This window comes from Rhincodon typus, chromosome 3 (genome assembly GCF_021869965.1).
Source record: "Rhincodon typus isolate 14 chromosome 3, sRhiTyp1.1, whole genome shotgun sequence".
Taxonomy (NCBI): Eukaryota; Metazoa; Chordata; class Chondrichthyes; order Orectolobiformes; family Rhincodontidae; genus Rhincodon; species Rhincodon typus.
This window is the reverse complement of record NC_063334.1, coordinates 107,347,838-107,363,769: the sequence shown is the minus strand read 5'-3', so window position 1 is coordinate 107,363,769 and position 15,932 is coordinate 107,347,838. Positions and strand designations below refer to the sequence as shown.

Here is a 15,932-nt window from a genome sequence, read left to right as displayed (position 1 = left end):
TGCAACTGAATAACCACAACCATCCACCACCGACATTCTGCGGAAGCAGTGTGTGCTATCGACAAGTTGCACTGCAGAAATTCACCTTCCAAACCCATGACCATTACCAGCTAGAAGGACAAGGACAGCAACTAAATGGGGAACACCACCAGCTGCAAGTTCCCCTCCGAGGCATTCACCATCCTGTCTTGGAAGTATATCCCCGCTCCTTCACTGGCACTGGTTCAAAATCCTGGAATCCCCTCCCTAACACTTTTTTTTGTGGGACTATTCACACCAAATGGACTGTAGCAGTTCAGGGAGGCAGCTCAGCACCATCTTCTCAATGGCAACAAGAAAGGGGTAATAAATGCTGAACGAGCAGCGATGACTGCATCCCTGAATAAATTCTTAAAAATTACTTCTGAAGTAAAAGAACATGGCAGTCAATCTGCACACAGCCAAATCCTGCAAGCACCATTATCAACTTTGCTATTACTGGTGGTTGATTGATTATTTAATGGGTTAATACTCACTCTTCCTCTTTGAATGTCCCATGAGATTGGGACTATATTCTCTACACTTCAGGAAAATGAGCGCTAATTTCTTGGGAGCATGAAACATTCTTACAGAGTTTGTCAGGGTAGAAGCAGGGGGTTTCTTCCAGGCCTAGGGGGAACGCAAACCCAGAATATGAGATCAGCCATGTAAGTCTAAGATGAAGATGAATTTCTTCAGATAGAAGATGGTAAATCTTTGGTATTATTGGATACAGAGCTCAACCATTGGTTATATCGAAGAGAGAGATTGATAAATTTCTCAATATTAAAGATATTAGATAGCAACTGTATTAAAAGGATATGAAGACAGTTTGGGAAAATGTGTTCAGGAAGGAGCTCAGCATGATTTAGTCGATGTGTGGTCATGAATCAATGAGTGAAATGATCTAAATGTGTTCCTATTTCCTATGGTCCTATGAGATCCTGCACATCCTCTTGGAACCGTCAGGAACTCAGTGCAACATCTGATCCAAGAATACCTCCAACTGTGTCAGCCTAGATCCAAGCTCACATCTTGGGTAGGGTGAATTTAGCAGCTGTGGTCTTCTGGTTCAGTGACTACAACAGGATCAGTTCAGTTAACTTGGCTCTGATGCATGAGTCCCTTCCTAAGGTAGATTAATTAACTCTACATAGATATGAGAGTGAGCCAAGGACCAATTAGCTCTGTATGGCTTGGTTTCAGAGTAGGTAGTTATCTTAAGGCCAGATTGGATGGGGATAGTGGAATGGATATTGGGGAGGGAGTGGGTGGGGCTTTTGATGTTTTTCTTATATAGGAGTATTTTTTCTGGAATCACATGTCACATTTCCAGGACCCTCAGCATTACATATTTTTCTCAACTGTGGAAGATTTTTGCAATTAGGCAGAAAGCAATAGAAAGCTGAAATAATATTTATTTCAGATTCTTACTATTCTGCTTCCTGAGGTCAACATAGAAATATACATTTCCTTTAAATATTTGAAGTCCTGTGGGTAAAGACATGTATACTTAGTAATACAGTGTAGCAGTATAGTGCATGATATGACAACTAAGTCGCTATGTGAACCTGTTTGTCCATTCTTGCACTGGTGAGACTGTCTGCAGTTTTTGGCTGAGTCACTAGATGGTGCTGGAAGGGATCTCGACAGCGGGGTCCAGCTACTGCATGTTGGATGCAGAATTTGCCTACCACAAAATTTATCTGTAAAAGTAACAGCGAAATTATCAGCACTCACTGTTATTTATACTCAGTTCAGCAACTGCCAGCAACTGCACATGCACAGTTCGACAAAGAAGGGTCTAGGCCCGAAACGTCAGCCTTCCTGCTCCTCTGATGCTGCTTGGCCTGCTGTGTTCATCCAGCTCTACACCTTATTATCTCAGGGAAATTAAGAAGCCGTGATTTGAAAAGCACCACTGCCCCCAAAAGCTGAGCAGAACAAGCATCTCACTGTCTGGCTTTCCTATTATTTTGAATATTGTGAAGTTCTTCTACTAGCATTATAGATATGGACCAAACTCACCCAACAAAGTTAGGTCTTACCTATTCTGGAGTAGCAGAGTGGTCAACCTTATAACTATCAGTAACTTCTCTGTCACTGGAAATGTACATTTTATAAGTGTAGAGTCTCATTCCCTCACCATTTATTATTGCTGCATTTTTTTGAACTTCTATTTCTTCTAAGATGGTGTTCTTGAATTGCTGGCTGAGATACAACGCTGCTCGTTAATGATGGTTCAGCCTGATTGGAGAATTGTTCTAAACCAATCTGATTGGTTCAGAAAATACAGAGTTGCTTGCCCTGATCAATCAACTCTCAGACCTATTTGAATGATCAATGAACAGAAAGTTGTTTTGCAAAAAGCACAGGAAGATAATGGACATGTGTAAGTCCAAGTAAGGACCTACTGGTCAATGTTAAACCCTGTCTGTTGTCAGTGTTATATTAGCTGTTGACATTGGCGGGATTCATATAGACCAACCTGCTTTCTTGACTAATAAGGGAGCTTTAGAAAAACAAGCACCCCTTGAGCTTAATGATCTATATCTCAGTTTGGGTTCCATCAGGGCCACTTGGCTCCTGACCTCACCAGAACCTTGGATCACCCATGAGCAAAAGAGCTGAATCCCAGAGGCAAAGTGAGAGTGATAGCCCTTGACATCAAGGCTGCATTCAACTGAGTGTAGGAACAAAGAGGCCTCACAACATTAGAGTCAATAGGAATCCAGGGGAAAACGACACTGGTTGGAGTCATACCTGGCACAAGGAAAGATGGTTGTGATTGTTGGAGGTCAGTCATTTAAGCTCCAGGACATCTCTGCAGGAGTTCCTCAGGGCAGTGTCTTAAACCCAACCATCTTCTGCTGCTTCATTGATGACCTCCACTCCATCCTAAGGTCAGAAGTGAGGATGTTCGCTGATTGATTTCACAACGTTCAGCACCATTCAGTTGTCGCTCTTGACTGCCCATAGCCTGTCCACTATCGACAAGACACAAGTCAGGACTGTGATGAAACACTCACCGCTTGCAAGGTTGAGTGTAGCTGCAGCAACACTCAAGAAGCTTGGCATGATCCAAGGCAAAGCAGCCTGCTTTGTTGGCACCGGGTTACACAACTAGCATCTACCCGACGCTGTAGAAAATTGCCCAGGTGAATCCCATAGACCAAAAAAACAGGAAAATCCAACCCATCCAATTACTGCCCATCAGACAACTCTCAATTTTTAAAAACTTAATTCATGAGGGTATTTCTGGCTAGGCCAGCATTTATTGTCCATCCCTAATTGCTCACAGGGTAGTTAAGAGTCAGTCAGATTGCTGTGGGTCTGGAGTCACATGTAGACCAGACCAGATAAGGATGGCAGTCTCCTTCCCTAAAGGACATTAGTGAACCAGATGGGATTTTCCCCAACAATTGACTATTGATTCACAGTTATCGTGATTAAGGGATTGCATTCCTGGAGGAGGATGGGTGAGAGGAGGTGTCGTCAAGGTAGCTATGCGAGCCAGTGGATTTGAAATAGATGGCGGTGCTGAGACGGTTACAGGAGATGGAGACAGAAAGGTCCAGGGACGGGAGGGAGGTGTCGGAGATGGTCCAGGTGAATTTGAAGTTGGGGTGAAAGGTGTTAGTAAAGTTAATGAACTGTTCAAGCTCCTTGTGGGAGTTTGAGGTAGCGCTGATACAGTGATCAGTGTAGTGGAGGAAGAGGTGAGGGATAGTGCCAGTGTAACAGCGGAAGAGGGACTGTTCCATGTATCCCACAAAGAGGCAGGCATAGCTTGAACCTATACGGGTGCCCATAATCACCCTTTTAATTTGTAGGAAGTAGGAGGAGTTAAAGGAAAGATTGTTGAAAAGGAAATGTCACCATCCCACCTTACCTTACTCCAGCCCTACCCCCTCTATTTATTTCCCAGCTCCCATCCCTCTCCCCATTTCTGAAGAAGAGTCCTGACCCGAGACATCAACTTTCCTGCTCCTCTGATACTGCCTGACCTGCTGTGTTCCTCCAGCTCACTGTATTGACTCTGACTCCAGCAAATGCAGTTTTTGCTATCTCCAAGCATAGGACCATAGCTGGTTGTCCAGCCATTATTTTTTTGCAGTCGTTGAACTGTGACAACAATCCTCACCAGCTTAAGTGTGAAAGCACATTTTCCACCACTTCAAAGCTGACCTGTATAAGGATGGATCATAGCAAAGGGACTAAGGTTTGTTTGCTGCAGACATAGGAATGTACAAAACCATGGAACATACTGTGTGCAAAAAAACCCACCCCCACTTCCGCTTGTCCCCACCCAATTCCTTGTACCTGATTCCAACAGCAAGTTACAACCACATTAACCGCATCCTGTCACTTACATATTGTTTTGGAAAAAATAAATAAATAAGGAGAATATTTGAATGGGTCACTCATTCCAGGGAAATTTCGCAAAAATCTTTTGCTCATTGCTACAAGTTCATTCACTTTATTGTTCACTTCCAGGACAATCACAGGAACTCATGCATTAGTGGCTTCCGATCAGATTTCATGGTAAAGTGTTCAACTCTTCCCCTCACTTTTGGCTGAGGTTCCAAGACATAAAATTGGTATCAAGGGAGAACGGTTAATTATTATTAAGAATTACTATTGATTATTCAACAGCACTAACCAAATTATGCATGTGATTTTAACAGTAATGGGTTTACTGCTTAGAGCACAGTGTTCACAGTCAAGAGGGGGCGAGCATTTAACTGGAGCCTGGAGGCATTTGTACTGCAATGATGTGATTCAATTGAATCTTTTCTCAGAAAGGCCTGGGGTAAGCCCTTCCTCCTGAGTGTAGCGGCACTGAGATGACAAGGGCAGCAGGTGGAAAACCAACTTGCGTGCCAGTGAGCTGCCTTCTTAAACCATTGCAGTCATCGGGGTGTAGGAACACGCACAATGTTGTCGAGAAGGGAGTTTCAGGATTTTGACTCAGCAATAGTAAAGGAATGGAGACACATTTCCAAGTCAGGATGGTGAGTGGCTTGAAGGGGACTTTGCAGCGGGTCGTGGTGTATCTGCTGTCCTTATCCTTCTAGAGGGTAGTGGTCGTGGGTTTGGAAGCTGCTGTCGAAGGAGTTTTATAGAGGTTGAAGGAGATTACAGAGATCAGGAGAGGGATATGAAAAAATCAATGAGAATTGGGGCACTGCCAGAAAGGGAACCATTGTAGGGCAGTGATCAAACAGGTAATTGTCAGGTGCATATCTTCATGCTCCACCTCAAAGTCACACATGGCATATTGTCGTTCCTTCTGAGTTGCTGTGTCATCATCCTGGAATTATCTACCCAGTGACACAGTCAGAGAACCTTGAGGACACAGACTTGGACAAAGAAGACTCACCACCAGAGGCAGGGCCAGAGATCATGGGGCCCAGTGCTACTCTGCACCTTCAACCTCAGCGACCCAGTCCGGAGCATAGCAGGACCCCCTCGACTCCCCACAGCCCCGGGACCTAGTTAATGGGCTCTGACCACCACCACCTTCTGCAGGGAAACTAGGTCTGAACTAATAACCATCATATTTTCCTGTGACAGCCATGTGCGAGAACGAAGAGAAAACATTGCTGTTTCCATTTCCAAACAAAGGCATTGAAATTCCCTCCTCAGATCACATGGACAGAAAACACTCGCCTCTCGCAATTACCAGGCAGATGAGTGGGTGTCATCTAACCCTAACCCTAACCTACCTGGATCTTCTGAAGTTGAAACTTTCCTGTGTAAAAAAAGTCATGCATGGGAATAACCTTCCTCAGAGTTTCTCCTTCTTTGTCAGTGTAATTTTGTGGGAAGGATTGTGGAAATCCATTCACACTTGTAAATACACTTCTCCATTTCCATCAAAGTTATAGCAGAGAGTTTCACCCTCTATATCTTTTCATTGTGTTTGTTGGGAGAATATATAGCTGAAAGTACTTTTCAAAGTTTTTTTTTACAAGTTTCTTCTCTTTTGTCTATTTCTGCTCTCTTGATCTGGCTTCTATCTGGAGCACGGTTATAGAGTCATAGAGACATAGAAATGTACAGCGTGGAAACGGACCCTTCGGTCCAACTCGTCCATGCTGGCCAGATATCCTAAATAAATCTAGTCCCATTTTCCAGCACTTGGCCCATATCCCTCTAAATCCTTCCTATTCATATACCCATCCAGATGCCTTTTAAATACTGTAATTGTACCAGCTTCCACCATTTCTTCTGGCAGCTCATTGCATACATGCACCACCCTCTGCGTGAAAAAGTTGTCCCCTAGGTCCCTTTTAAATCTTTCCTCTCTCATGTTAAACCCATGTCTCTAGTTTTGGACTCCCCAACCCCGGGGAAAAGATCTTGTCTATTTACCCTATCCATGCCCCTCATGATTTTATAAACGTCTATAAGGTCACCCCTCACCTCTGATGCTCTAGGGAAAATGGCCTCAGCCTATTCAGGCTCTCCCTATAGCTCAAACCTTCCAACCCTGGCAACATCTGGTAAAGTTTTTCTGAACCCTTTCAAGTTTCACAACATCCCTCCAATAGCAGGGAGATCAGAATTGCACACAATGTTTCAATAGTGGCCTAACCAATGTCCTGTACAGCTGCAACATGACCTCCCAATTCGGACACTGACCAGTAGAGGCAAGCATACTAAATACCTTCTTCACTGTCCTATCTACCTGCGACTCCACTTTCAAGGAACTATGAACCTGCACTCCAAAGTCTCTTTGGTTAGCAGCACTCCCCAGGATCTTACCATTAAGTATATTAGTACTGCCCTGATTTGCCTTTCTAAAATGCAGGAGCCCACAATTATCTAAATTAAACTCCATCTGCCACTCCTTGGCTCATTGGCCCATCTGAGCAAGATCCTGCTGTGTTCTGAGTTTAATTATTGAGTAGCCCTCCATTACCTAACAGAAGCTGTCATTCCGCACTGTGATCTTATGTGCTGAATATAAAAAGTCTTTCATCCCGGCTGCTGAGCATGACCCTATCATTTCCTGATGCTGATTACCTCAACTGAGACTGCCATGCCTGAGTTGTTAGCTTCCTTGCCTCAAAGTCACAAGATTCTGTCTTCAAGTCCCACTGTAAGACTTGAATAAAAGTCATGACTGACACGCACATTCAGATCCTGGGAACAGATGTTATAACGAGGCTCCATTTATCTGCACTAGTGGATTTAAAAGATCTCATGGCATTACTTTGACAAAGAGTAGTGCAGTTATCCCCAGTGCCCTGTTCAATATTTAGTCCTCGAACAGAACCACAAAAGTAAACCAGCTGATCATTGTCATTTTGCTGTTTGTGGGAGCTTGCTGTGTGAATGGTTGCCACCTATCCTACATTACAACAGTGACTGTTTTGAAAACAGGACATCTTTCATTGGCTGTAAAACAATTTCAGTTGTCTGGTGGTCATGAAAAGCACTGTATAAGTGGAAGTCAGTCCCTTCCTCACCCCACTGCCCCCCCACCTTCCCCTCCTCCATTCTATTCTGCCACCCTCCCTCCTTCCTTCTGTCCTTTCTCTGTCTCTCCCTGCCTTGCTTCATCTCATGTCCCCTGCCTTTGTTTCACTTTCTTCCTTCCTGCACCCTTCTTTTCTTTCACCCTTAATCTCTTCCTTAATTCCTTTCTTCCTCACTCCCTCTTTCACTTTTAGCCTTCCTTTTTGTCTCGCTCTCTCCTTTCCTCAATCTTTTCTTCTTCCCTTTTTCCCTTCCTCCCTCCCTTGCTTCTTCTCTCCCTTCATTTCTCTCTCCCTCCCTTCCTTTTATCCTTCCTTCCTCCATCTCTCTCTCCAACACATGTATACTTTCTGAAGCAGGAACCCTGACTCTCTGTCTTTTCACTGCCCTGGTTCACAGTTGCTTGCTTCCCCACTTCTTGCTTCTCAACCGTGACCAAACATGCCAGAGACTCTGAAACATGGACCTGCCTGAGCCGTGTGGCTCAGCTGCTGATGACAAAAGAACCATAAAGTCACTGAAATGCAGTGGTCATCGTCAAGACCACATCGAGATTGCAGTTATTACTTCACTGTGTGATAAATAACTTCACAGTCATTCTAAAAAAACGTTAGCTTAAAATTCATTTCAGAGATAGTAGGAACTGCAGATGCTGGAGAATCTGAGATAACAAGGTGTAGAGCTGGATGAACACAGCAGGCCAAGCAGCACCAGAGGAGCAGGAAAGCTGACGTTTCAGGCCTAGGCCTAGGCCCAAAACATCAGTTTTCCTGCTCCTCTGATGCTGCTTGGCCTGCTGTGTTCATCCAGCTCTACACCTTATTATCTTAGCTTAAAATTCGTGCTTGTTTTGCACCAGTTTGTTGATATTTCCTATTTACTGTTTGTCCGTAAGTATTTTAGGTGAAGAGGAAACTCTTGATAGTTAAGAGTTTTTGTATCAGTAACACTTTCTAGAATGTTGATGCATTCTAACGAAATCTAATAATAAAAACATTTTCATGTATACAGTACATTTGAAAACCACCAGATGTCTCAATGTGGTTTACAGCCAATTAAGTACTAAATAGTCATTGTGTAATTTAGGAAAAATAGCAGCCAAGTTGTACATAACTGCAAACAGCAACGTGATAAACAGATAATCTGATTTTATTGCATGGTACTGGATGAGGGATAAATATTGGCCAGGACACTTGGGAGAATTTTTATGCTCCTCTTCAGTATACTGTCATGGGATATTTAGATCCATTTGATGGAATAGGTGGAGGCTCAGTTTAATGTCACATTAAAATGACAGCACCTTAATTGATGAAGGGTCTTCATCGACATGAAACATTAGCTCTGTTTCTCTTCACACATGCTGCTTGATCTGCACATATGTCACAATGTGGAGGTGCCGGTGTTGGACTGGCGTGGACAAGGTCAGAAATCACACGACACCAAGTTATAGTCCAATGGGTTTATTTGGAAACACAAGCTTTTGGAGCCTCACTCCTTCTTCAGGTGTTAGTGAGAGAGGTGGTATCAGACAAAGAATTTATAAGTAAAAGATCAAAGGGTCACACAACTGTTGAGGATGTATTAAACAAACCTAAGATGCTGTTAAATCTTTAATCAGTTAGATGGTTTTAATTGATTAATATGTGTGTGTAAATATGTAATATTTCCAGCATTGTTTTGGATTTACTTCAGTACCTCCTCAGAACTGCACTTGTATCAACCTTGTGTTTAGCACTCAGATCTGAAGAGGTTCTTAAATATGGAACCTTGTGATTCACAGTCAGAAATGCTTACCAATTGAGCTACAACTCACACTAATAATGTTAGAGGCCCATGTTTTTCTTGGCTTCCACCAGCTTTTATAGGCCCTCCATGTACATTTTGATGAGCAGCGAGAGCTGCAGCAGTAATGTAGTAACTTAGAAAATGAAAGCTGGGACAATGGAGAAGGATTTGACAGGAATAAATGAAAAGCTTAGCTGAAGAGGCAGGGTTTATAGACCATCCTTCAGGAAGAGAGCGCGGGATGAAAAGGAGGAGGGCTTCAGGAATGGAGTTGCAGAGCTCAAGGCCTAAGCAACTGAAGGTCCAACCATCAACTGTGGAGCGTAGAGAGGTGGGAAGTCATGCAAAAGGCTGCAGGCAAATGGAGTTAATTGGGAGAATGTGGGGAGGCAAGAGTTTGTACAAAGATGCAGAGGAATAAGGCCTTGAAAGAATTGAAAGATGATGGGAATTTGAAATGTAGTAGTAATGTTACTGGACTAATAATCCAGAAACCCAGGCGAGTGTTTTAGGGATACGGATTTGAATTCCACCGTGACAGACAGATAAATTTGAATTCAATAAAAGTCTGGAATTATAAAGCTGATCCAATGGTGACTGTGTAACCACTGTCATTTGTCACTTAAAAAAACCCCATCTGGTTCACTGATCTTCTTTTAGAGAAGAAAATCTGCTGTCATCACTTGGCCTCGTCTACATGTGACTCCAGCAATGTGGGTGACTCTTAATTGCCTTCTGGGCAATTAGGAATAGGCAATAAATTGTGATCTAGATGGTGATGGCCGCATCCCACAAATGAATAAAAACAAACGTAGGTTAGTGAGAACGGGAAAGAGGGACCTGGGGTCAGAGAAGTGCACTTCTCGGATTCCAGGATCTGCATATTAAACAGTCAAGTGCCTTATGAATGCCCAATGTAACATTACGTTGATTGCTGCCTCTCTTATTGCTTTATACTGTCTGGAAAATTAATGAAGAGCATCATTTGATTAATAGGGATCTCAAACATCCTGGGGCTAGAACTGATGAGGAAAGGTTTGATTAAGCAATCAGGAATGAAGTTCAATTTGCCATGAAAGTTGGCACACAAACTCTCTCGTGGCTCTTTTAATTGAAACCCATTATAGCCGGCTCCTGAGATCCGATTGTGAGTACCACAGCGTAAATAGAAACAGTTAAGTTAAATGGGCACACTGATAAAACTTCATGATGGCACAGAGTGCAGACAGTCAATGAACCATTGCAATCTCATGCAAGTTCCTTTCAATGCTTTGAACCGAAGAGTTATCTTGCACCTTTAATTAGCCCTAAAAACACTTCACTCCGACAGAGAAATCACAAACTTGCTCCTTCTATTTTACAGCCTTGTGCTCAGTGGAAGCACCCCCCAGCTTCTGGAGAAGTGAGCAAGATAAGTGAGATGGAGATGAGTGTGTGAGATACAGAGATCTGTTTCTGCTGTAGCATGCAAAAGGTTCCCGATTCCCGGAGACAGTCGACTCCATGGGGATTGTCGGCGAAATGAACACTGCTGATGGCCAGTTGCCCTGCATCTGAAAGTCTCCATGAAAGCCCATTAAAGTCAGAAACTTCAGAGGATTTTGGTTCATTGAAGGTTAATAGTTACTCGCAGGATTAAAAGCCTACTCGAACTCCTGGTTAACTATTAAACTAACCCCTCTTCTCACTGCTGACCGCAACCCCAACCCACCCTGCCCCTTGGCATCACCCACCTGCTGACATCTCCTGGATACCTGACACATCCCCTGGCCCCCTGACATGCCTCTCAGACCCACTTGACTCGATGCCAACCCCTTGCCCACCTAACAGCCTCAAGCCTGACCAATGCTGGACTCACACCCACTTTAGACCCCAATTCAGGGTCCAGCCTGACTATCACAACAAACACACCTTCACGATCTGACCCACCCATAGCGTAAGTTCTGTTTTGAGGTGCTGTTGCTGCAAATGTATGTTTCCAGACCTTTCTTGGTATGTTCAGTTTCAGATTTCCTATCAAGTTCTTTATTTTAAAAGCAGCCTTGATAAGTTAAAACCTTTGACATACTGTTCAATGGCTTATGTGGTGCATTAGCTTCTTAACATTAGGTTTGCTCTAATTTATTTTGATCATAGACATTGCGAACTGCTGTTAAATCTGTGGAATGCACATACTTAACACAGATTTGTCTAACCTAATGAATACCAATTTGTGACTGTCAACCACAACTAGTATAAGTCCTTAAAAAGATCATAAGTAAGAGCAGTAGGCCATTCAGCTCACTCTGAATCATCATACAATCCCAACAGTGTAGAATCAGGCCATTTGGCCCATCAAGGCTGCGCCAACCCTCTGTAAATCATCCCGCCAAGACTCACCCACCTACCCCATCCCAGTATTTCTCACAGCTAATCCACTTAACCTACACGTCCTTGGATGCTATGGGCAATTTAGCATGGCCAATCCACCTAGCCTGCACATCTTTGTGCCTGGGAAAGGAAACTGGAGCACCCAGAGGAACCCTGTGCAGACAAAGGGAGTACATGCAAACTCCACACAGACAGTCACCCAAAGGTGGAATTGAATTCCTAGTGCTGTGAAACAGCAGTGCTAACCTCTGAGCAACCGTTCCATTCTGCGATTCAGTAAGATCATGGCTGGTTTGATTGTGGCTGTAATTCCGTCTTTTACCTGAACCCCATAACTACAGTTCCCATTTTGATCAAAAACCTGGCTCAACTCAACCACATTGCATTCAAGCCATGTTCGTCTCTGTGCTCTGTGGCTCGAATTAAAGCCTTCTAGTTCTCCTAATGGTGTATCCGGTAAACTAGTTACTCCACCTACTCTAGAGTGGGGAATATTAGTTAGACTTTCTGTTTCTGGTTACTGTGGTAACCCCTGATGAAGGTCTATGTGCACTTCGAAACAGGATAAGACAGGGATGAGCTCTGTGACAACTGCAGAGAAAGATTTACATGCAACAAATTATACCTATGGTGATGAGTTAGAAGATGGACTTTGGCTGTGGAATTGTACCCCAATAAGGAGTCAATGCCTTTGAGAGAGGGGTGAACATTTGCATGAAAAAGAGCCAAGTAAAAGAATCCATTGTGTATGTGTAATATCAATTATACATTGTTGTTTGTTTTATAGTTAAGCCTCAAAAGGCCTTTACAATTACAGCACAGAAACAGGCTATTCAATTGAACTTTTCTGTACCAATATTTAAACAGCTATATGTGCTTCCAAACAGCCCCCTTCATTTAATCCTATCAGCGTATTCTTCTGTCAGTCTCTCCTCCATGTATTTGTCTTGGCTCAATTACTCCAAGCAGTAGCAAGTACAGGATCTGACCATTCTCAAGCATCATTGATGATGAGCTGGCGCAGGATTGTTGGACTCTCTTTAAGCTATATCTTTCAATTTTTTCTTCTTATTCTTAAAACTATTCAAAATGGCACTGAATTGTGGCGACAGTGGATAAGCTTTTCACTGTATTTTACTTACTGCAAAGTACATATGAGAATAAAATCACTCATTCATTTATTCATTCATTCTCTGGAAGAGGTTTTCCCTGAATTCACTATTGGATTTATATGGTCTGCTAACTTATTCCCAAGCCATACAAAAAAATGTACAGATTTAAAGTGAGCAATTTTAAAGATGTTAGACCAATGAGTTTCAAACACCCACATGGATAGTTCATTCAAGGTTAGTTGTCAGCTCTAAAGGAAGTTATTTAATATTTATAGAGAAGGATTATAGCGTATAGAAAATATCAGTAGCATTGCCTGATGAGTCAAAAAGAAATTTGCTTTTTCTAAATATAGATGATCAGCAGGTATTGGTGATGGTGCTGTAATGAGGAACATGCATAGTACTCATTATCATTGTGAGTCAGTCTGGATAATTTTAAGCTTTGACAATAATGCAAAATGGATTTTTGGATATGGGGGCCTCAACTGGCGTGATTTTCTTTTGCATTGATGAAGGTGGGGCATGCAAATGATTGGCTGATCCAACTTCACCTGTTTAAATTGTTGCCAAATGTTAAAACCCTAAGAGGGTATCTAATCTCAGTTGGGCCATTGTGAAGAGATAGGGAGAAGAGGAATGAGGGAACACTCCAGACTAAGTATTTGCCTTTCTTGATGCCCTGTTTCTGAGTAACATTGATGATCATTGGACACAGTTATGAGTGCCCACCACTATTGGCAGGGAATAATATCTGAATCATTGGACACTTAAACAGGATTTCTGTATGTTACAATGAGTTGCCCTTCAAAGCAGTAGGTTAAAGACAGGATGAATCCCATGTTTTGTTTGGTGCCCTCTTCAGTATCATTGCCTCCTTCCTGTGAAGTGATTTGCAGTTTTTCTTTGGTGGCTACCATGTGAAAGTGAGGTTTTTTTTTCAGCGTATTGAACACTAATGCTGTGCTTCTAAGAAGGGATGTTAGATAATCATGACAGCAGCTGAAAGGTCCTGAATGCAGGGACGTGAGCAATTCAAATGTTTATGAGTTAAAGTAACGGGGACTGGCGTTGACCGTTCAGCCCCTCAAGCCTGTTCCGTCTTGAACTAATGAAAAATCTATCGCTCTTACCCATTCAGAAACCACCCAGTTGGAGGACCCACGGGCACAATGGAGGAAAGAGCAGGAGCGAATGCTGAAGGATTACCTAATGGTGGCACAGGATGCGCTCAGCACTCAGAAGGAACTCTACCAAGTTAAGGAGCAAAGGCTGGCCCTCGCCATTGATGAGTACATGCATCTCAATGATGTCTGGAAAGACAAGTCTAGTTCCCGGACCAGTTGTAAGTATCGAGAGGAGAGAAAAGAAGTGGACATTTGATTGTGTTCCTAGTTTGCCTTCCGAACCCTTGAATTATAAACAGTTAAGCTCACGGTTAGTGTCTGTGACAACGCGTCATGTGAATGAATTAATGTTTGGAATTATCTGTCATTGAAAATATTCTTTCGCTCAGCTGCTGCCAAATAATCCTGGATGAAGTGTGCGTCATCAATTCAATGTAGCTCAACCAAACATTATCAGTAACAGAAACTTAATAACGCTGTTGTTTACCGGAACTTTGCAGAATGACACTGAAATGTGGCTTATTGCAGAGCTGTAGGCATGTAGAGCACTAAACGGATGTTCACAATTGAAATTTTAAAGGATTCTCTGTAAAATTGTTGCCTGAAGAACTGTGTTTACAGTCTCGATTGGAGCAGGCCCCATCCATTGTCTAATGGAAATCGGAGGGAATTGAGAATTCCTGTACATAGTGGACAGAATTTTACAATCCTCCACTGCTGGGTTTGCGGGCAGGGATTCTTAAAATTACCCGGGTCGTCCTCCCTTCTGCCATACCCCCACCCTCCCGCACACACAGCTGTGACCTGCCCGTACATTTGCAGATTTAGGGGTGGGTGTGGGGAAAACCTGGAGCCGCTCATCTGCCTTTGCCTCTGACAGACCACTGTCCTTAGACTCAATTTTGAAGCTAGAGGAAAGAATTGAGTGGTGGGGGTAGGGTTGAAGTTCAGCAGGTCATCCCCCAAACTCAGGGTTTGACCCCTGTGGGGGTGTTCCCACCACTACCACCTCTGCCCCCAGCATCTACATGAAGAGCCCTATCTCTGGACCTCAAACCCATTCTTTGCTGAGACACATCTAGTCCTGGTCTCCAAGATTTTGCATTTATGGAGCTGATTACAGATTCTTTGCTGGCCATTGCGATCACTGCTGTTGCTGGGATTGTGGAGCTGTCTGTTAATCCTAGAACATAGAACAGGCCTTTCGGCCCACCATGTCTGTGGCAAACATGATGCCAATCTAAACTAATCCCATCTGCCTGCATGTGGTTCATATCCCCTTACCTCCTGCCTGCTCATATCCCTCTGCCTCCTGCCTGGTCTAAATGCCTTTGCTATCATATCTGCTTCTACCATCTCCCCTGGCAGTGCATTCCAGCCACCTACCAGCCTCTGTAAAAACCTTCCCTGTACATCTCCAATCACAACACCTGCAGCCTGGCTGCATGGATGCTGTCATCACAGGGGTATGGTCCCTGTTAACTCTCCACTGTGGTGCAGACCCCTACACCTCCAAAAATTCCTAACCTCTGAGCTTTTAGATTAAGCTTGGCTGTTGGTATTTGTCCTACATTACAAGAGTTGGAAGATGTCAGCACTTTCCTCCATATTACAGGACTGAGCAAGTTATAGGTATTTGTCCTATATTAGAGGACTGAGGGAGCTATAGATATTTGTCCTATATTATAGGACTGAGCAAGTCATGGGTATTTGTTCTATATTTCAAGACTGAGGAAGTAATGCTTACTTTTCATATGTTACAGAACAGCATGTGGCATCAGGTACTGATCCTCAATGGTTAGCACTGCTGCCTCACAGCACCAGGGACCTGGGTTCAGTTCTATCCTTGGGTGACTGTGTGGAGTTTGCACATTCTCCCTGTGTCTGCGTGGGTTTCCTCTGAGTGGTCCAGTTTCCTCCCACAGTCCAGTGCAGGGTAGGTGGATTGGCCATGCTACATTGCCCACAGTGTCCAGAGTTAGGTAGGTTAGATATGGGAAATGCAGGTGTAGGGGGGTGGGTCTGGGTGGGATGC

General features: G+C 43.4%; 1 protein-coding gene across 1 annotated transcript in view; it reads left to right on the top strand.

Moving 5' to 3' along the window:
- LOC109934055 (protein WWC2-like) overlaps positions 1 to 15,932 on the top strand; it is a 226,189-nt gene that overhangs the window by 115,422 nt on the left and 94,835 nt on the right. The window contains exon 3 of the mRNA XM_048594002.1: positions 13,912 to 14,115. Within this exon, the coding sequence (XP_048449959.1) occupies positions 13,912 to 14,115 (204 nt within the window). The remainder of the gene's footprint in view (positions 1 to 13,911; positions 14,116 to 15,932) is intronic.